Source organism: Thermobia domestica, chromosome 12, assembly GCF_964235325.1.
Source record: "Thermobia domestica chromosome 12, izTheDome1.hap1.1, whole genome shotgun sequence".
Lineage (NCBI taxonomy): Eukaryota > Metazoa > Arthropoda > Insecta > Zygentoma > Lepismatidae > Thermobia > Thermobia domestica.
This window is the reverse complement of record NC_137465.1, coordinates 228,537,256-228,559,963: the sequence shown is the minus strand read 5'-3', so window position 1 is coordinate 228,559,963 and position 22,708 is coordinate 228,537,256. Positions and strand designations below refer to the sequence as shown.

Sequence of the window (22,708 nt, the reverse complement as noted above, 5' to 3'; positions counted from 1 at the left end):
TAAAGATTTGTAATATGCGTACAGTCTAATACGCTTCCCCTTAGGAGTATAAATACATGTCCTAACGCGTGCTACAAAAATGAGTATGTAAAAACAGAAACTAACTTATGCTAGGTGGCCAATAAAAACGAGTTATCTATCCAAATCAGCACAAGTGTACAGCAGGAGGCTCGTGCGCGGGTGCATTCATAGGGAACTTGTGCTAGGTAGAAACTATAATCGAGAGTTCTATTTTACTTCAGCCAGAACAGAAGCGCAGCTTGGATGTTTGCGCGAGCGTGCATCCGTAGGAAGATACGGAGAATATACGTATGAATGAGGATAAAGAAACTTGATGTTTCACAAAATCACATAGGTTAGGGTACTTGTAATGATTTTACACTAGTAACTATATTTACCGGTTTCTTGCATTGTGCAGATATGTTCCGACAGTGGAAATTAATATCCAGAGAATCCTCTATCATAGACACTCATTCATTTTAACCGTAAAATTGCAATTTTTGTGATAAGACTTTTCTGCACCAGTGCCTTATTTTTTGTTCGTTTATCGGCCGACGATTGTGCTTCGAGGCCAGGGTTGATGATGATAAATGTAATAAAAAAGGAGAGCCCCGATCGAACCACGACCTCCATGTATCAGAAGTGAGCGTTCTAGCACTGAGCAACCAAGGCCCTAACTTCAGGATACAGTGCCTAGAACGCGCGCCTTTATTGTACAGAGTTCCGGTAGGAGAGCATTAGAATTCGTTTAGATTCTGCTATAAACCGCAAATCCCACGTCTCATCTCCCTTGGTGCTAAAAAAAACGCTTAACTTCAACAAAACAACGTCCTTCCTTTCGCGTTTCAGACAATGTTTTATTGAAGAAAATTATTTTCTAAAACAGGACAAAAAAAGAAATGTAGATGTGGAATTTTTCGTGACGGTGTCAGTATTATCAAGACATTGGCAAGGATATAAGAAGTGTAATAGAAATACAGGGTGTATCAAACGTCCGGGGCCATTGGCCAACTCCGTTAAAGTAAAGGTACGGAAAAATAGTATAGGAAATAAAAATTAACTCTTATGATTTAGTGCCTTTTGTTCATTGTTATCAGGTGGAGGGAGTTTAATAAAAACAATAATATAAAAAGTGTAATGAAGGGCACGTTTTAAAACTAACGTGCTAAAATGAAGTGCCTCGCCCTTCAACAAGGGAGGAGTTGTAAAAAAAAAAAAGTAAAGAGACAGAACAAAATAAGCGGCAGTAGCGTCTGCTCCGTAATAAGTCATGAAGATATAGGCAAAAGCATGGGAATCTAAACTGGTGGAATTTTTCCAATTGCATCATCCGTTTGAGCTCCCCACTGATAAGAAACCCTATGCTAATGAAAAAAGCAATGCGACATTTCAGCAGGTTGTTCCCATGCATTCTCACCGTACCAAGAATACAGTATTATTGGGAAACGGATTCGAGATGATGTAGGTTCCCGAGGAAAAAAAAAAAAAGCTCCCCCTGTCATTTTGCATCTCCATACGTTCTGTTCGAATTGCCTGCTAAATTAAACGATTCATTTAGCAAAGAGATTTTATCAATGTAGAACCCGAACGTGTGATACGATTGGAAATAAAATCCATTATTTTACATTGAAAAACCATCTATTTCCAACAATTTTCATTTTTTCGTTGTTGACCTATCGCCCCGTACTAATTGATACACCCTGCATATTAGTTCGAAATTTAATGTCTCTTTCAGAAGCATAGCTTTAGAGACATGACTTTGATGTTTAACTAGAATCTGAACCACATGAGCCCTCAGCGTGAAAGGTAAGTTGACAAAAATTAATTCCTACATAAAACGCAAGTAACATGGAATGTATATATATCTGTATTATTGTTTTGGGAATTAACATTTTTCATTTATTCATGTTTTACTATATTCCTTTTGAATTACACCCTGTTTCAAAAAGAATATACGTATTACGAAGAATTATTTTGTCCAAACTATCGATCGTTGCGCCTCGGCTCGGCTATTGGAGAAACGAATACATAGTCTAGTTTATATTAATAGCCGCTAGATGTCAGTCTTCTGCTTAGCTTGGTAACCGTCATATGTATAAAATGGCTACTCCGCAGCAGAAATTATTTTGTGTTCTCGAGTTTGCGAAGTGCAATTCCGTGATTACAGTGCAAAGACGTTTCGGGTTGAGGTACCAAATTGATCCTCCGAATGGGTGGAAATTCGCAGATGGTATCGACAGTTTGTAGATACAGGATGTGTATGTAAAGGAAAGAGTCCTGGTCGCCCTCGTGTTCCTGAAGAAAATGTTGCACGAATTCAAACTGATTTCCAACGTAATCCTTCAAAATCAACTCGTCGTGCCAGTCGGGAATTACAAGTGCCAACAACAACAATTTGGCGTGTTTTGAGACGTCGGTTGGTTAGGAAGCCGTACAAGTTACAGCTATTCAAGCTCTGCGTCCTTATGTCAAACGCAAACGTGTGGCATTTTGTAACGAGATTCTGGATGCTATTGACAATGATAACACTTTTGCACAACGCATCGTGTTCAGTGATGAAGCGACTTTCCGTGTTAGTGGTCAGGTAAACAAACAAAATGTTTGAATTTCGGGCCTACAGAACCCACATGCAGTCATTGAACATGTACGAGATTCGCCCAAAGTCAATGTGTTTTGTGCGATATCCCGATCATCTGTTTACGGCCCATTCTTCTTTAATGCAAACACGGTTAATAGTCAGCAGTATCTCGGTATGTTACAAAACTGGTTGTTTCCGAGGCTGCACGAACACAACTTCATTTTTCAACAAGACGGGGCACCCCCTCACAGGAGTCGCCAAGTGCGTGAATATCTGAATGAAACTCTACCGAACCGTTAGATTGGTCGTCAAGGAGCTGGCCTCCACGGTCACCGGATTTGTTACCCTGAGACTTCTTCCTGTGAGGTTTCGTTAAAGACAACGTTTATGTACCACCACTCCCACAGAACCTGGAAGAGTTGAACTGGATCCGTACTGCCATAACATCAGTGACGCAGGATATACTTGCCCGAGTATGGGAGGAATTTTGAGTATCGATGTGATATTGTTCGTGTCGCTGATGGAGGACATATTGAACATCTGTAATTTGAACTTGAGAGGTTCATAAATATGCGTGTAAAATTTCATATTCATATGTCTTAAAGATGCGTTCAAAATACGTATATTCTTTTTGAAACAGGGTGTATTTTGGCGATTTATTTCCAATATTATGTTGAACGTTAACTCTAAGAATTATTTTCTCTAAGAGAAGAAAAAGTATCTGAGAACAAAATTCTTTATACGAATCTCACAACACAAACTTCCGTACCTTAGTGTGTTATACACTGCTTCAACCAATTCTCGATTAACATAACCAAAACAAAGTATATGTACGATATAGTGTTTTGACATTGGTCTACAGTTTGCTGCTGCTACTAGAATAAGGTATTAATATTTGTAAAAGTTACGCAGGAAAAAAGGTACGGTATCAGTAAGATTGTAAAGACATAGTCAGGCGTGCTTTTACGACATATTACACATATTTGTATCATGGTATCGAGATTCGGCCTCATGGTAAAATTTTGTAATACTTTGATACAGGATTGTATTTCCTCTACAATCTGACACAGTCTTAAATCGTTATTCTGTTCATATAGGATATGACTTCGATTCTTAATAAGGATTTGGGTTTTTCCTTTGCTCACGAACGATATTTCGGGGTTACAACTGTCACCATTGTCCAATGCGCCCAGTAGTAGGGCTTCTTTCGTGTGTCACACTTCAGAAAAATTCTGCAGTAAAGAAAAGAAGACAATTTCTTTAGATCGATTTGTTGTACGCACAGCTCCAAAGAGCCACCTAGAAAGGTGCAAAGAAGAAAAAAAGAAAACCAAGTCAGAGTTGTTCACTGTTTTTATGGAAGAGACTTCCCCCTTAAAAAAAAAGTAACTTTTCCCTTCACCACTTACATGTACCAACGAAGGTAAGAACGGTTTAATTTAATGTTACTAATTGGTCTTTAATTAAGGATAATTTATTTTTATTCCATACTTTTTCATCACAGATACGGTTAAAATATAAAAACAATACATGTAGTTCTATATATGGCTAGAATGGGTTGATTTAATTTACATTAATTTCAATGATAAAAGTAATTTCGGTTCGCGAACAAATTAAGGGTTGTTTCTTCAACGGCCCAGAAATATGCTTCGACACTAAAAAAGATGGTAATGGAATGCAGAAAGTGGAAAGAATCCAGAGAAGACCCACGCATACAGTATTGGTCCACCTAGTCCGCATGGGGAGAACTGGAATCAAACCACGGACCCGACCCACCAGAGGTGAGCGCTCTACCGCTGAGCCACGGCGATTCATCACCCAAAGGTCCAGTGTACCTAAATTTGGAGCGTTCGTTTATCATTTAGTACTATTCAAATGAAGGGGAAGATAACAATGAAGTTCTAAGGTGATATAAAAGAGATTGAAGACCAATCTAAATACTTGTAAACAACGTTTATTTCCTTTTTGGAATGCTCACAGTAAATTTGGTTTGTACAAATACTGTATTTAAGAAAAAGAGAAAAAAATGTTATTCTTTGCTTGAAAGTGTCGAAGTATTGCTTATTAGCAACTACCCTGGTTAAAGAAATATCAAAGCACGCCTTAGTTGTCAATTACAACACTGTTGGTCAACTTCAAGCCCTCATCTAGTCTATCACACCAGCTTGAGAGATCTTTGAACCAAAATCTAATTTCCAATGGAAGGGAACTACGATTTCCTTCACTGAGGTTACGACACAAAAGAAGTCCGGCGTTCTTTGTACCTGGCATTCTGGTAAATATAAAACTTCAATGCTTTCAAACAGAGAATAACATTAAGAGGTACTTGGTATTATAAAATATACATGTATTTCTTACCAAAAAAATAAAACTATTATGAACAATACTCCAAGTAAACAGAAACTACAGTTAGAGGTTACTTGAATTTCACACACTGTTCTTCAGTAATAGTTTTAAACACAAGTTTGCACTTTAAAAAAATATTACCAAATCGTTATGAAAAGCATAAGTGTTTCTTCCATCTCTGAATTGTTCGGATAAATCTGTTGAGAGAAACTTACACGTCTGTAACAGATCTTAGCACAACGTTTTAAGTGTTTTTGTTACACGAAACTGGGATAATCATAATTTAATGTTATCAAGATTTAATTAATAATTAGTTTCTACAATTTTAATGGCCCCGAAATAATAAAAGTTTACCAAAATTTCCATTCCTATTCAATTAATCCTAGATTTTAATGCATCAGAAACAAAATTTGTTAACTTCACTTTTCCTCAAGCGTAATGTTCAAAGAAATAATCATATGGAACCTAGTCTGAAATCAAGTCCGCGTTTTCTGCTTACCATGTTCGTGTGCTAACAGGTATGTTACTCAGCCCTTTTTCTAACTAGACATACTTTCAATCTTGAAGTCAGTTTTCAGTCGTTGATTCTTCTAATTCGAGGTAAGAGCAATTTAACTGACCCATATCTACACTAAAATTTATATATGATTGATTAATATCCTTATTCTCCATGAACTACTTTCGTTACTTTTGAGCATTGTTTGCTGACATATATATTTTATAATCTGAAACAATACACACAAAAATATACTACATAATATCTATAGTTATGTAAATAATGAAACATGTTATATAAGGCACAACATAAAAGTATTTCTGGCATCTACAAACAACTGATTTCAAAATACAGGAATATCCATAATTAAAGTGACAAACTGAAACAATATATATATACTGGAAAATGACAATACTGATGGAATGTACCCAATACTTATATACATGCCGTGTGATCACTGTGCGTGACGTCAAAAACTACGAGCAGCGCATGGGGTTGCTGTGTCATTTGATAGCTGGATTCGAGTGAATGTATCTTGTGGATTGCCAATGTCTGGACCAGTGGCGGATCCAGGGGGGGATCGCCCCCCCCCCCCCCCCGAAGAGATTTTTTTTTAAATGTTATATACAAATAAAACCCATCCCAGAATTTGGAGCTCTTAAAAGTAGCTCTAAATAGCAGTTTTACAACTTACTGCCCCCCCTCCAGAAGTTCGTTTTGGATTCGTCCCTGGTCTGGACAATGCATTGCACTGGAAGATAATGTTAAACAAAAGCAGGTCACTTCTAAGCCCAAGTAGCAAGGTGAATATGCTCCAACAAGTGGTCTCCAGGATGTCCATTCCGAAAGACAGGAACAATGATGAGACGGTAAGTGGGACCACGAAGCACACGTGCAAGAATATTATTTTAAAATTAACGGCATGTTGCAATAGACATATGAGTGCACAACGTGGATGGCTCTGGACTTGTATACTGTTACTGGTACCATAATGCGGAGGCAAGTAGTATACCGGCATTTCATTGCGGCAAATTTTATGCAAAAACGTCAGCAGAATGTATCTCCTCTCACTCCTTCCCGGAGGGAGGAGAGACAGGTGATGCAGAAACCATGTACGCGCGGAGGAGGGCTGGGATCCAATATCGTCGCCTCAACGTCCGAGAAAGAGACCACTAGCAAGACAATGACATGATGAGGGCCAGGTGCAATGATCTGGATGGACTCCGTGTGTGTGCTAAAGAATTAAACCCTCATCGTCCAGACGTACCGAGATGTGATCTGTAAAGTCACTGTGAGGCTTTTCGATAGATCATCGGACTATAGTTCTGGTACACGCACGATAACTCTTATTCCCATCGTGCACAGCTGATAGCTGAATTTTCGAGGGAAAAGCCCAGATTCCATGGCATGTTCATTCTCCGGACCTCGTGGGATTGAACATGTATGGGATACCCTGGAAAGGAGGATTGCCCCCTCCAGGTCTCAGAATTGCTCTCCTGGAGGACTGGAACGTTTTAACCTAAGAACCATGCATCTTCATCATAAACAGCACGAGAAGGGTTGGACGCTGTATATTACAGCTTCAGTGGACCACATCATTTGTAAACGTACAGCGTCACTGGGAACATCTGAATCTCATGCGTCCCTTACGGCCATGGCTCTAGTACAAGGATCTATACACGTTTCGATCCATATTATCCCTCCCATTTATGACCTTCATATACTCGATTCGTTCCTGCTTCGATATAAATGGGCTTTGTGGTGGGCAAACACCGGTGCGTGGTTTTCCTCGTGGTTCTCTCGTTTGCTTCCTTCCGTTATTCTACCATTATCATTCATCTCATCAACATCGGTGCACTAAGATAATAAGAATAAAATACAATAACTTCGGTACATTATTGCAGTGGTTCTCAACCGGTATGTCGATATTTTTTTTAAAGTCATTAATATTTAATTAAAATCAATTTTGAGACAGCGCACCAGTCAACGCCCGCAGCGGAAGCAACAATGCTTAGTACTACATAGAGCCAAAAGCAAGCCTAAGTCGTTTATAGAAATTTGGATTCTTACACTACTATAATTTATATCAGTACAGACTCAAGTGTCGTGGGCGGTTGTTAGTCAAAGAGGCTGCTTTATTGCACACGATCACAATTTCCTGGAATGTCATCGCTTGCTCACTTCTGTTTGTCACTTCAGTTTTGGACATGCGTATGAATTCTAACAGCGATCTTAAAATCATCCAAAATTATACATTATTAATCAATAAAAATACTTATAATAATAAATATAGTTGACAGCTGATGTAACGTAATATATATGTTACGAAACTGCCTATATCACAAAAAAAAATAAACTGTAGCTCTAGAACTAGCGTTATTTTTCAGATCTTCATTACATTTTAATATATTTTACTGAATACATTAGCAATATATACAGACGAAACTAAACTTACTGGTGTCACGTACTATGAGAGGAATTATGAAAATAAAATATGCCAAATGAAACTTCTCACGCTTGCACAAGAACTTTGCATATTGTTTCCTCCCATTACCTTCAAGTGGACGGACTATAATGAGATTTTTAAAAGAAAATATATATATATAACAACAGATCAAATATCTTTATATTAAAAAAAAAAAAAAAAAAATGCTTCACTTAAAATTTCGGACTTTCAAGTAAATTGATTCTGACCAACATTACGATAAATCACAACTATATATTTCTGCTGCTAAATAAACATACAAAATTCTAACAATATTATAGTAAAATCTGTCTGCATCGGACTTCGTTTATCTCCCGAAAATTACTCAATTTGTACAGCGGTGGACACTTCTAAATGGTACACCTTAGCCGTAAATCTCCATATGGCTGTACCATTTAGAAGTGTCGCCCGCTGTACAAGGCGTAGCCTATCGAATGTAACGTATGTATGTGTTTCATGGCTCATAACTCATCGATAAACTACTTAAACAAGCATCAAACTCCATATAAAATGCTCTACCTTTATATGTTTCTTTAGAATATATTGATTTCAGTAATATCACATTAAGATCTACGTTATCTTATGTAACAATAAGATAATATAATAAGATCTACATTATCCTATTTCTCTGTGTATTCTCAGGTAGCTTGTATAGTCAGAAACGAAATTAACCAAAGGTTGGAGCTATCATTTCTTATACCTCTAACCCATACTTAATATTGTTTCTGACTGCACATGGTATTTCTAAAGATCGCAACCAGCAATTACAATTCTCGGACTATAATACATCCGTTTACAGTTAAGTGCAGATCTTTTTAGCGTTGAGTAACATCTCACATCAGCACCATACACAACTGAAGCTTTGCATAATCCACTAACACAAAATCAAATACAAGTTTCATTTAGAAGATGGACGGATTTAAATATACAGGTGTTCTCACAAAGGTTTAAGTGTGAAGACTAAAACAAACCAAAATCTACAATAATACTTATTTTTCTTACCGTATTACTTTATATATATATATATATATATATATATATATATATATATATATTGCGTTCCGCGAATAACACTAAGGCCCGTCTCCTGAAGAAACCAAGGCAGATAGAAACATGAATTCTTTTGTAACCTTCAAAGACAACATTATGGTGATATGGAGAACCCCCCATGAGGTGTGCTCAAGGGGGTAACTACTCCCATCCTGTCGCACCTCGTTTAAAAGCTAATGATGTGTAGAGAAAAGTTCTGGAAACTGCTTGTTGCTATCGTGTCTGTGCATTATGGCGGCCATCCGTAAGTACGGTCGAAGTACTCGTTGCTACCCCTCGTGACCCCCTTATCCCCCCCCCCTCATCGGGAATTTTCCTTATAAGCATGATGCTACCTTGGTTTCTTCAGGAGACGTGGCTTAGTATTATGCGTGAAACGTATTTCGACCGTACTTACGGATAGCTGCCATGTTGGATAGGGACATGCTAGCGACATGTAGTTCTCAAAACTGGTCTGTACACGTAACTGCCTTTCAAACGAGGTACCACACGGTAGGGGTTGCTATTTAAAATTTTGTAGTTACCCTCCGTAACTCCCTTAGGTCCCCCTCTTGGGCGATTCTTATCAGCATAACATTGTCTTTTATGTCCCTTGAAGTTTACAAAAGGTTTCAAGTTTCTATCTGCCTTGGTTTCTTCAGGAGACGAGCCTTAGTGTTATTCGTGGAACGCACTGTATATATAAAACCTAGCATATTTCAACAGGAGAACCTGCCTCACATTTCGAACTACTTGATGCATCAATCAAAGAAACGCACATTATTCTCTAGAACAAGATCCCCTTTGTAAACAATGAAATATAGCATAGTGTTGTTAAAGTTCCACACATTCCTTTGGTGCATGTTATCCTGAGTTCAATTTAAAGTGGATTGAATAATTATTCATCATAATCTCTTTTCGCTTACACTATGTTATTCGCTAGTCTGCACCCCACTTTAAGACTATTGTTATAAGTGTACACGAAACAATCTAACAGTTCGTTTTGTAAAAGCAACAAGGTCACTGAAACCAGTTTCTAGTAACGATAAACACTGAAGCTGGTTTCGTAAAAGGCACTAAACTTGTAATACTAGTATAGAGATCATCAAAATAAAATTACAACAATACACAATACACCAGAAGAAAGATTATTGCTATTTACAAATTACTTTTACTACAAATTACTGTTTTGGTTGTTTACGAGTTATAAAAATCCATGAAAAGTCTCAAGAACCTGTCTCTCCGCTTCTCTTTTCATATTAAAGTATATATTCCTTTCTGACAATGGGACGGATTATTCATAGTGTAGCTCATATATTAAATGTTCGATATTAAATTAAAACTAAAACCCTACTTCTTTGAGTCATAAAATATTATATGTTCCGTCTTCTACAACACAATATTCTTCTCCCATCTAGTAAGAAATATCCTACAAGTGAAAAAAATATATAACATACATAAAAACAAATTATTTAACTTTCATCATTAAAATCTTTAGAAAATATGTCCTCACTTTTGTGCATTCGAAGCAATATGAACTACTACTACAACCACTGAAACAAAACGGTAAGACTATCCCACAGATTGTTTATGTGTAATGCTTAAAATATATATATAAAGTTGTTGTTTTACATTTTTCAATCTTGATGTAGGCACATTATATTAAAAAATAATTTAAAGAAAAAAATACTCACAATAAATTGATACTTCATTTAGTACGATGCGTATTCAATATTTATTAGAACTTATCCCAAAACACACGATGCATATTCTTACCCCAAAACTCTCAAATTATAGTTCAACTGTTGAACTATAACCTGAATGTTTTTGGTTAATTGCAGTTTTAATAAATACAGACTACTGATGATAAAATTCACTTACTAGTAAATTATGCCGCTCAACTAATAGCATACTTGCATGTAATTTTCTCTCATGTGGGAAAGAACAACAAAAATTTCTGAATTGAACTCAGTCAAGTTTCAAGAGAAATTCCGAGTCTCTTCTCTAAACAAGGACAGGAACACTATTTCTACTATGCAGAGCTGCGTCAGTGAACAACAATCATTCACTTCTTAAGTACAAAATGAGTATAAAAATGTCTTTTTACATGGGACGGATACTATCACAAACATAAACCAACGGTGCAGATTCAAAACTTGCAGCAATGACGATCTGTATGTAACAGATGTATTTTAAAACACATACTTCATTATAAAAACTATACAATTTGGAATGCGCTTATTTTAACAGTATAAATATGTATATGTAAAAAGTATTTACAAAATTTAACGAATACAGTGAAATCTCGTTACACGATCGTGCCACTTGCATTGCTTATACAGTAGAATCCCTCTTGTCCGTCCTCGGCTAGTCCGCCACTCCGGTTGATCCGACCGTGCTCCAGCCGAACTTGTCCCAACTCGTCGGTGACTCACGAGGTACATTGTCGTTTAATGCCGTTGCGGCATTGTTGTTTAGTTCCTGTTACTGTATATCCGCTTTAGTGCTGACTGATCGTTGGTTTTACGACAGTATTCGTTATGGTACACTCTTTTTTCAACATGTCAGAAGTAAAACGTAAATACGTTACTCTTTCACTACATGAAAAATTAGCAGTGCTACAAAGACTGAACAAAGGGGAATCACTCCAAAAAATTGCCAAGGAACTCTATGTACGCATTATGACAATAAAAGATTGGAAAAGAAATCGGGAAGATATTGAATCATATACAGTGACGATAAATAGTAAAAACACTCTTAAGAATCGCAAAACATTGAAGAAGCCTAAACGTGAACTACTTTTTTTCTGTATTTTCTGATAATCCGACCTTTTTTGCGTTCCGACCATACCCTCAGTTCCAAAGGTGACGGATTAGAGGGATTCTACTGTAATTCTTTATAGTATATTTTCATACAAACTAAATCAACTTTAGTTTTGATTTATCTCTCATTGGCCTCACAGTATGCACAAGATTTCTGATAATCTTTTAATTTGTACTTATTTAACTGGCGTGCTAAAGGAGATTAACATACTTTTCTACGACAATTATCAACACTGCATTGAAATGAAGCAGGCACTGGAACTATGCTCAATTCTTGGGTGCACTAAAAAGAATCAACTTGTTTGTCCAGAGCAGATTAGAAGTATGTCTATTGATAGATTCGATATTGATCAAAATATCAGGGGCCCTGTGATTATAATCTTGTGTTTAAATGAATGATCTGAACAGAGAAATGCATCAAACTGCATTTAGAATAAGTTATGGTTTCTGAAGGAAATGTGACACTTCCCTTCCTCTTCAAGTCAGTAAGATTGGTGAAAAATTTTTCACTACTTTGACTTAAAAATTTCATAGTTCTTTGCTCTTTGTATTCGACCCTTTCATTTGATGTATTTCTTCAGTCACTCATCTTTTGGAAATGAAATTGAACCAAGTTCGGTTCTAAGGTATCTGGTTATGCATGCCATGTTTAACATGTGGCATATTGACATTTAAAATTCTTATGCGTCTCACAGTAAAAGGGAATGTAAATTTCTATCAATGAAGTTAAGTAACATGTGAAGTGAAACAGCCGGCCAAGTAGTGCACATTCAACTGGATGTTGCATAATCGAAGCATAGTTTCTCAGCGTTTACTTCTTGCTTTCTACGTCGATTACGTTATCTTTAATTTAAAATAGCTCCCCAGTCGCCACACGATGAGGTGGCTACCGAAAATTATGTCGTCCCTACCGAGACCATTCGCTCCAGAAGCATTTACATTAGTCATTCGACTATAAGCGAATATTAAGCATTGCTTTCAATTGGTATTCCCTTGATGTACAGAGAAAATGAACTGTTACAAACGAATATAATTGGAAGACAGATATCTTCATGAAAATTTTCAGAAGTACTTTACTGTTAGAGCTCCCTGCTATATGGTAAGCGTACGCGTCTTTGGCGCGGGGCACCCGGATCTGACCTTAAGCTGTAGGTTCACATCCCACATAGCCTCCCTGCTGAATGGGACGCTAAACTCTTAACTTAACCAACCAACTAGTTTATTGTTTTTCAAAATTATCCGGTCTGTTTTTCACTTACATTGTTAGTATTGCATTGCAATTCACATGCAAAGACAACAGGTAGTCATCGAACTCTAGATTACAAAGGAAATTAAAGTTTCATTTAATTTCTTGAGCTGAATGGCACGTGCGAACTTGCTCGAATGCTATTTTATTCCTGCATAAGCCTTTCCGGCTACCCAACACACATTTGTATACAACGTACACAGTATTTTCTGTTTCACTATCGTTAATTCTGAAGATATACAATACATATTCTATATAGGTTATAATAACTGTAACAAGGACTTGTTTGCATATGGCACTAGCTGAGAATGTGGTAACTACGTTCCTTTTGGTCCTTTAAGTACAAACTGTCCATATTCTGAAAATCGTCGCTATGATTCTCAATCTCAATAGACACAGTGTTAATCATGAATCTAAAATTCTGTTAATGTCATCATTTCAAATCGGCGATTATCTAAGAAGTTATCCGTTTCTTTTTGAACGCCTCGTAAAGAAAGGCATGTCCGCCTCCTCTTGCCCCCCAAAAATACAGTCTATCATATAGTGATATTTTATCGTATAGTAAGTTTTCCGTAGTCGCGGGATGTATCAAATCCTGTAGAGATCTCACTGTATTCGTGTAATATGCACACTTGTTGGAAAATACAAAAAATTACATTTTACATTCATACACAGTCGTCCTACGAATTGAAGGCACATCCTTCCGTAAAAAGTATACACTCACTCCTAAAAGGCGCATCCAAGTCACCCTAATACAACCATCTACAATCGGCCAACCAATATTGAACACAACAGCGTGATGATGGTTGCTATAAGTGACATTTGAATACTGCAAGCTCCAGCATGACAATCAACGAGAGCTCTTGCTCGTAAGAAATTCTTCCCTAAATATGTCCTGTAATTCCTTTCTGATTTGTTTAGTATAGCTAGTTGCTGTGTAGCGTCTTGAAATATGAGATCACTAAATCTTTCCGGCGAAGAGAACATACTGAAACTGTAAAAGAAATTCTATTAGAACAAGAGCAGATCAAAAGTAGTCATAACACCATAATTTTAATATTTTCGCCACGAGAGCGAGATGATTATCGACGGTAAATGTGAAAGAAAGGTGACTATCACAGGAGCGAATGACAAAAGAAAAAAGCATTGTAAGTATTAATTCTTGTAAATTGGCGAAGTTCCCGTCTTCAAAACTGCAATCAACTGTTTATCTGTTTAGAAAAATAGTCCTCCACCTCCTCCCCGCTTTCTTGTATATAAAATAATGTGTCTGCCATCAGATTTCCACAAATTTTATACAAAGACAGATCCTCATCAGATCTAACCACGCACGAAGCCCCCTTTTTTCGAACTTCGGACCGGGGGTATCGGATTTGGGAAGGGGTGAAAATGTATGCATAAAAGGAGACGATAAATACCCGGAACAACGCATATTAATTATGGTGGATTGGAGTTTAGCGTCCCTTTCAGCAAACAAGACTATATGAGACGTGGACTCACAGCTTAACAAGGTATTCAAACACACCAGCTGCCTCGGGGAATCGAATCTCTCCCTCTTGCATCACAGGCGCCTACACTAATCATGGAGCCGAGCCTCATTGTCATCTCGGACGGCGGGATGGAGGGGTAAATGTCCAAATGACCGATCTTAGTGTTTTTTGAGGTCGCTAAGATGAATAGTAACACTCCAGCCATCGTTTAAGTCCAAATTTACCCCTCATCGTCATCGGAGGCGAAGGATGAAAAATATCGAAAATAAGCGAGATTAGTCTTATCCAGTTTTCGGGATTGCCGAGATGAATAGTAACACTCTGGACGCTATTTGTGTCCAATTTTAGCCTCCATCGTCATCGGACGGGAGGGGGAGGGGGGGAGCTGAAAAGTAACATGTCCAAAATGACAGATATTAGTATCGAATCCATCGTTTTCGGGGTCGCTGAGATGAACCGATATTAGTGTCAAATCCATAGTTTTCGGAATTGCTCAATTGATTGGTAATAGTCCTGAAAACATTTAAGGCCAAGTTTAGGCAGAAAGGAACATGTCAGCTGGCCCGCGAATTGACAAGAATAATACCGAAGGAGGGTTGGTCTTCCCTATTTACTTGTATTCATTTCTTTACTTTTAAATATGATATATTGCATAAACCGTATCCTCCCCGTGCGTAGAATGGATATTTCAGCTAAGTAATAAAATAATGTGTCTGTCTGTGTGTCATCAGATTTTCGCACATAAAGGAGCTATCTACAATCACCAACAGATCTTAACCAAATCTAATCGTTTACGAAGCCCTTTTTCCGAAATTCGTGACAAAGTGGGTCGAAATGTATGCAAAAAGGGAAATGATAAATACCTTGGATACGGATATTAATATCAAATTCATAGTTTTCGAGGTCGTCGCTGAGATCATTAGTAACATACCAGACTCCGTTCAAGTCCAACCTAACCCCCATCGTCAGGGTGAGAGGGGATGTGAGAAATAGCACGTCCAAAATGACCGATATACAAGTGTTGAATTCATAGTTTTCGAGGTCAGTAACGTTGGGAGTCTCGATGACATTTGAGCCGAAGCTTTAGGCAGGATGGGACATGACAGCCGATCCAAAAACTAATAGGGGCGACGCCGACGGCGCTGCAATTCGGTATTTATTTATTTCATTTATATTAAGAGGGACAACGCCGAAAGTGTTGAATTTCCTTATTTATTTACCTATAAACATGATATGCTGCATAAATCTTATATTACCCGTACGAAGAAGGGTATTTCAGCTACTAATAATAATAGTGGAAACGTCACCAACTTCTGAATAAATATACCGTATTAGCCTGAATATAGTACAGCAGTGTTAGTATAAAAACTACATACCTATTATAATTGCAACCTATGAAATGAAAATGAAATCTTTAAGTTTAACGTCCCCGGTTATGCCGGTAAGGCTAAAGGGGACGGTGATTATCAGAAATGAATGAAATGGTGGAATGAAGAAAATGGGAGGAAACGGGAGAACCCCGAAAAAACCCACGAGCATGGTGTGTGTCCACCACAAAGTCCACACGGCGCGAGCTGGGATCGAACCAGGGACCCCAAGCACCGGAGGTGAACGCTCTACCATTGAGCCACCGATTTAAATCTTAACAAGTAGGTTCAACGGAAACGAGAAAAATCCGCCTTCATTGATTATAGCAAAATCTTATTTTGGGCACATAATACAACAAAGGACTAATCAACATAGGCAATTTTAATACGTGTAGAAGTCTACTATTCTGTACTTCCCACCTGGAGAACGATTTCGGTGGGCAATCTTAACAAGTAATTGTAAGTTAATTTCAATACCATGTGTAGTAAATCGTTTCGACATTCTCTATACATTGTGTATGTGTCTCTCCTGATTCACTCAATAGCTGTCCACAATGAAAAGTTTACGTGCATACTAAGCAGGTAAAGATTTAAAACTTAGTGAGCTATTTCAACATCGGACGAGTTTTATGGATCGTGTTTTGATTTCACTAAGTCAAAAATCCAAATTTAACGACCAATAAATAATTCAAGAACCAACGCTCTGCACATTGCAACTTCAAATGCATACTAATCTCATAAAGATCTATCATCATGACAAATTTGGTCACAACGGATGAGTTTCGTCAACAGCATGCTAAGTCCACCTTCACCGCTTAATGACCAACAACGTAGGAACCAAACGTCTGTACAACATAATATTTCATATGCATACTAATCTCGTCAAGATCTACCGCGATACTAAGTTTAGTCAAAATCGGAAGTTTCATCAATCGCTTTTTAGTGAGATTTCGGACATCACCGCTGTGCTTAGGGAACCAAGACATTTCCAATGGCACAACCTGCGTCCACCAACTCTATCTAAAACGGTATGCTCTTTCTTGATTTCACTAACTCCAAACCCAACTTTAATGGCAAATAATATACCACCATAGTGAGTTTGGTTGAGATAGGACGAGTATCATTGATCGCGTTCTAACGAAATTCCTTTATTTCAGTAAGTCCACATCCAAATTTTATGGCTAGTAAGTCAGTCGAGTTTCATGGAGTTGATAGGAAGCGATATATAATATCCTTTCACTAAATCCAAACTCAATTATGGAGGCCCATAACTCGGAAACCAAAGGTCTGCATACCATAATTATTCATGAGTGCTAAACTCATCAAAATCTACTACCATGCCAATTTAGGTCAAGATTAGACGAGTTTCATTTTTTTGATCGCGTACGACATATACTACCCTTGTAATCGATTTATTTAAAAGAAAAATCAAATGAAGGCGAAAATAACTATTAAAAAAGATAATTTTTCATTGTGCAATATTTTTAAAGAATGTGTAAATGTTTTACGCTGTGTATTTTAATGTTTCCATTAAGATCATTAAAAAAAATACATGGGATCGTGTTATATTTGGGGTTGTACTATATTCAGGCTGATTAATACGAAGATGTCATAATTAAAGTATCACTGTTCAGAGGACACTGGAGACGTAACCAGTGGACAGAATGCAACCAAACTTGGTAGGAGTATATTTTGGAACATACAGAAGCGATTGAAATGGTAACAAACGAACAAAAAAAGTTCCAATTCTTGTCACCAGAAGAAATTGTGGGACTGGACAATGCCAATTAAGTGCGATATGACAGAAACACGTCACTACTGATGCTAAATGATAAGAAAAGCCGTAATTATCTCCCCTATGGGTCTTGTAGCATTGATTAGTATTGCTATTTATACCCCGTTATCTAGTTACCAGATGTGTTATGGGTGGGAGATAAGAAGAAAAATGTAAGCATTTTACTTAATAAATAGCGACATACCTGGCCATGTGAACACACACAAGGATTATACTGTACTTACGGTTTAATCTGCATCTGAATACTGAGACACTGTTCAAGGTGAGCTCCATGCTGATATTCCATGAACAGATTCCGACTTACAATAGTCAACTGCAGAATGCAGTTGATCTGCAGTAAAAGGCTGGCCACGCTGAATAATGTTCTGACGCAAAATGTCGGAACGTGCCCCTGATACAGAGGCCACCCCCACAACCAAAAGTCACTGAGTGATAAATTGGGTGATTGGGCTAACCATGGGAAACCAAAGAGACTGCCAATAATCATATCGTTTGAAAAATGTTAGCGAAGAATCTCTTGCACATTACGCGCAACATGTGGGGCCGCTCTGTGTTTTGGATGAAAATTATTCGACTTGAGACACCGGCGTTGGTGCAACTAAGGAATAACAAATGTAATCAGCGTATCTGCATATTTCTGAGAAGTGACGAATCTTGTCACTGGCCCATTTGGACCATTATTCTCGAAGGAGTAAAATCCGATAATAAATTGGGCAGTAAACCCACACCACACAGTAGTCCTTTCTGAATGCAACGGCACTCTTGTATGCCATATAGATTTTCACTGGCCCATATGCGGCAGTTTTGAGTGTTCACTGTCGCATTTAGGAAAAAAGTGGGCCTCGTCACTCCACGTAACATTTCGTGGTCAAGCACTGTCCACTTCCATACGAGCACGAAATGTTAATCTGAACGTCATACAGACTTTTCCATCTCTGGGATGCAGTTGATATGTTAGTGTAAATTTGAAGGGGTATCAGTGTAGAACTTTTCAGAGAATTTTTCAGACAGCCGAATACGGCATGTCCAGATTTTTTGATACTGCATTGGCACTCATTAATACCACGCCATTGTTATTCATCGATTTCTACATGATGACGGTAGAAAAGTTTTGAACTTCTTGCTGTGTCACTATCTTACGACTTCTTTTTGGTTTCACCCCTACCATACCGATCTCCTCAAACTTTCTCACCATTATTTTCACAGCACATGGTGTAATGAGATCAGAAGGTAACTCCATTTGTTGGCGATATTCACGAATGGCACCATCACTATTGTCGAAAGTATAGCACAGTTTCACTAATACGGGCCGTTCTGGCAATGTCAGTTTCATGGTTTGCTATACAAGATGTCCCTCAGTAACTATGAGTCAGATTTGTATATGTTGTACATGTTTTCTGCAATACGAATTCCAGTGATACCCAAGCGCCAGTAGTGTTGTGTTGTGGTTATGTGAAAGTCAGTGCAACATAGTTCAATGTACCTCCATAACTACCGGTATCCCCAATATCGAACCCCATCCGTAACATGTGTGATAGTCATTAGAGATAGGAGTATTAACAGCACTACTAATCAAACCAAGAGATCCACAGGGGAGATAATTACGACCTTTCTTAGCATTTCGCATCTATTGTGACGTTTTTCTTTCATACCACACTTAATTGATGTACAGCGCAGTTTCCTCTGGTGACGTGAATTGGAACTAATTATTACAATTATAATTACATGGACACATAGGGGGATATTCAAAATTAACAAAAAATTGGCTACTTACCAATGAATCCTCCCTTGAAAAATTTAAAGATTTTGACGTTTCGGAACTCTCAGCTGGTTCTTTTCTCAGTGTCTCCTTTTATCTCCTTTCCGTTTTAATCCTTTTTACCTTGCCACTGAGGAAGGAACCTGCTGAGAGTTCCGAAACGTCAAAATCTTTAAATTTTTCAAGGGAGGATTCATTGGTAAGTAGCCAATTTTTTTGTTAATTTTGGAACTAATTATGTTTATCAGACCAATCGCTTCTGCATTTTTCCAAATATACGAAGTTTAATTACATTCCGTCTATTGATTATCCCAAATCCTCTGAACAGCGATACTTTGATTACCTAGGTATAACGTGGTACATTCTGTGTTATCATTAATTCTTGTTTTGTTTCTGCGACATTTTACCTTTTCTTTCACAATTACCTTAAGTAATAATCTCGCTTCGACCAATATAAATACTGTGATTGGCGAAAACAATACAGCTACCAAGAATCTGTTACATAGGCCAACAATGAAGACCATTACAAGAATTTTTATTATAGTGATTCTTAGCGTATTTCATAAAGTCCACACGCTTCAATTCTCATTTTGTAATTACCATACTTATTCCATTATAATTCGACCGTCCCCCCTCAGAAATAAAAACGAAATTTTTTAAAAATATAATAAAAACGAAATTTTTTAAAAATATATATTAATGAAGCATACAAACCATAAGTTTTTTGAGGGGGTGGGGAGGAGCTAAAATCTAATGAATTATACTACATTAATATCCGCTTTTTTTTCTCTCTCTCTCATTTCTTTTCATTCTTGCTGTAAATACTTATAATATCTGCTTAGGTCCGAAGATGGGCAATATAAAATTTGCTTTCCTTTCCAGATAGAAACTACACTTCCATGAAACTTACTTGTGGCGGCTTCTGGCAATATTTTTCGGAACTTTTTCCTACTCGATAAAGTGCATCGTCTACTTTATCAACCGTCTTAGCAGTACCAATTCTAAGCCGAGGGGCATTTTTTGAACCAAGAAAAAAATGAGTCGGCTTACGGAAGTCTACATTCTTTGATTCTATCTGCGTAATTAGCATTCAACATTCTAACCAGTAAATCACTGAAATACTTTCACAGTAATCAATGATATGACTGGATAATTAGCTCTATTTTGAAAGCCGAAATTTGAAATAGTTATTAATATTGTGAACTGTTCCTTACGTACCTGAAATCATCTTGATATTTTCGTCCATAAAATTGTTGGGCATAAGTAAAAAGGTTAATAAAGGCATCTATTTCAGCTTCATTGTAACCAGCCCCGCCTCGAGTTACAATGGCATTAGCTTTTACTTTACCCAAGTTGCAATCTTCGTACTTGTTCACGGGTGCTCTGGTTCCTACGAGAAAATAAATAAATAAATAAAATAGTGAGTTACGCAATCATACTTCAAGAGCGTGATGTATATAATCTCTAATTATCGTGCAGACAAATTAACTTCAGCTAATAACGTACCTGTAGGACACAGTAATTCATAATCCGATGTCAGTGTATTGCGAGCCCACCATTCCCGCCGTTTGCCATCAGTATTCTCCATTACAGTAGTATGCTTCACAAAGGCAACTTCACCGCCGCCTTCCACTAAACATCTGAAAGCACCTGAAAACGAAAATAAAGCTTTTCAATATTTTACCTTGAATTTAATGACTAACTTTGTTTGCGCACGAAATACAAAATGGAATACACAATTATCACTTTAAAATTTTGCCATTTAAAGCATGTATACACTCACCAGTGATCGAATCGAAGTATATCTAAGACAGGTTTATAAATACGCGTATATCCTGTATGTGATTCCCGGTTCAATTCCTGTGGGAAAGCATTAAAAACTTTGAACTCATTATGGTTGTTCAGATTCCATCTTAAACTGCAGTTTACATTGCATATAACCTCGGTGCCGAAAAGGAAAGCTGAATTTCAACAAACAAACGAGCATATAGGTAGCAATTTATTTCCAATCTGTCCACTCTTTTTCACTGCAATTTATTTGTAACTAAGACCAAGTGACTATACAGATAATAAAATGAGCATTGTAATGAATGACGCCAACTGGGAATGCAATGAAAAATACAAGGATCATTTAACTTGAAGTAGCAACATAGTTGTGAAATGGAATGTAGTGAATCACTCACCCCAAGAAGCTTACAGTCCTTCGACGTAGTTTCCGCTAGCCTGTTGAACCCTTCGCCAGATGTATGGTATCCGTTAAATACCTGTCAAAGCTCCACTTTGTGAGAGGTGTTGACAGTGCACCCTAAGGCACGAACAATGCTGGGAATGTCTCTGAAACGCTTGCCTCTGACAGGTTCTTTCATTTCTGGGAGATCAAAATCGCAGGGGCTCATATCCGGGGAGTATGGCGGGTGCTCCAGTACCGCCCAACCCCAAGGTCGTAAGAGTCTGTATTGGATGGGCTGTATGGCATCTGGCATTGTCGTGTAAGAGAATTGGTCCAGACTCCAGGTGTGGACGTTTGCGCCGCAATGCTGGTCGCAAATGGACACTGAGGTATGAAGCATAGTATGCACCATTGACGGTCACGCCCGGTGGAACTTGATGTGACAGGATAATGCCTTCGTGGTCGTTTGATATTATCATCACCTTCACGTTTGCTGGCTCTTGCCTAAGTCTTTTCGGTCATGGAGATTCTGGGTGGTGCCATTCACTCGACTGACGTTTCAATTCAGGCTGGCAGGATCTTCCCCACGTTTCGTCACTTGCAATAATGCGGTGCAAGAAGTCATCACCTTCCTCATTGTAGCGTTGAAGGTGTAGACGCACACATTCCCACCTATGTCACTTTTGAACTTAGGTCAGAGCATGGGGTACCCATCTGGCTGCAATTTTCCGCATGCGAAGATCTTGTGTTAGCATGCGGAACATTGATCCGGAAGAAATGTTCAGCTCCTGCGCCAATCCACTACAAGTCCAGCGCTGATCACCGTCAAGCAGTGTCCGTAGTCTTGCAAGATGAATTTCGTGCGTAGCCGTTCGCGTATGCCCTCCACCCTGCATTTTGTCTGTTGACTGTCGTTCCGCATAAAATGCTGCAACCCATCTCGCCACTGTCCGATACGGTAGAGCATCTTCACCCAGCCATCTACTAATTCTCTGTGAATCGTCCTACCATTTCGCTCTCGTGCCACCTGGAATTTGATCAACACACGCTGCTCTGCACATGTGAACATCGCGTTAGGGCGGCATTTCACACAACAATCACTTTAACAATATCTACTCGCCACAC

General features: G+C 38.0%; 1 protein-coding gene across 1 annotated transcript in view; it reads right to left on the bottom strand.

The window, feature by feature from the left end:
- Nucleotides 1-4,516: 4,516 nt before the first annotated feature.
- The window catches only part of Tsf2 (transferrin 2), a 57,342-nt gene continuing 39,150 nt past the window's right edge, over nt 4,517-22,708 (bottom strand). The window contains exons 13-15 of the mRNA XM_081734801.1: nt 20,920-21,063; nt 20,632-20,803; nt 4,517-13,996 (exon numbers count right to left, since the gene is read on the bottom strand). Of these exons, the coding sequence (XP_081590927.1) occupies nt 13,765-13,996; nt 20,632-20,803; nt 20,920-21,063 (548 nt within the window). The 3' untranslated portion in view covers nt 4,517-13,764. The remainder of the gene's footprint in view (nt 13,997-20,631; nt 20,804-20,919; nt 21,064-22,708) is intronic.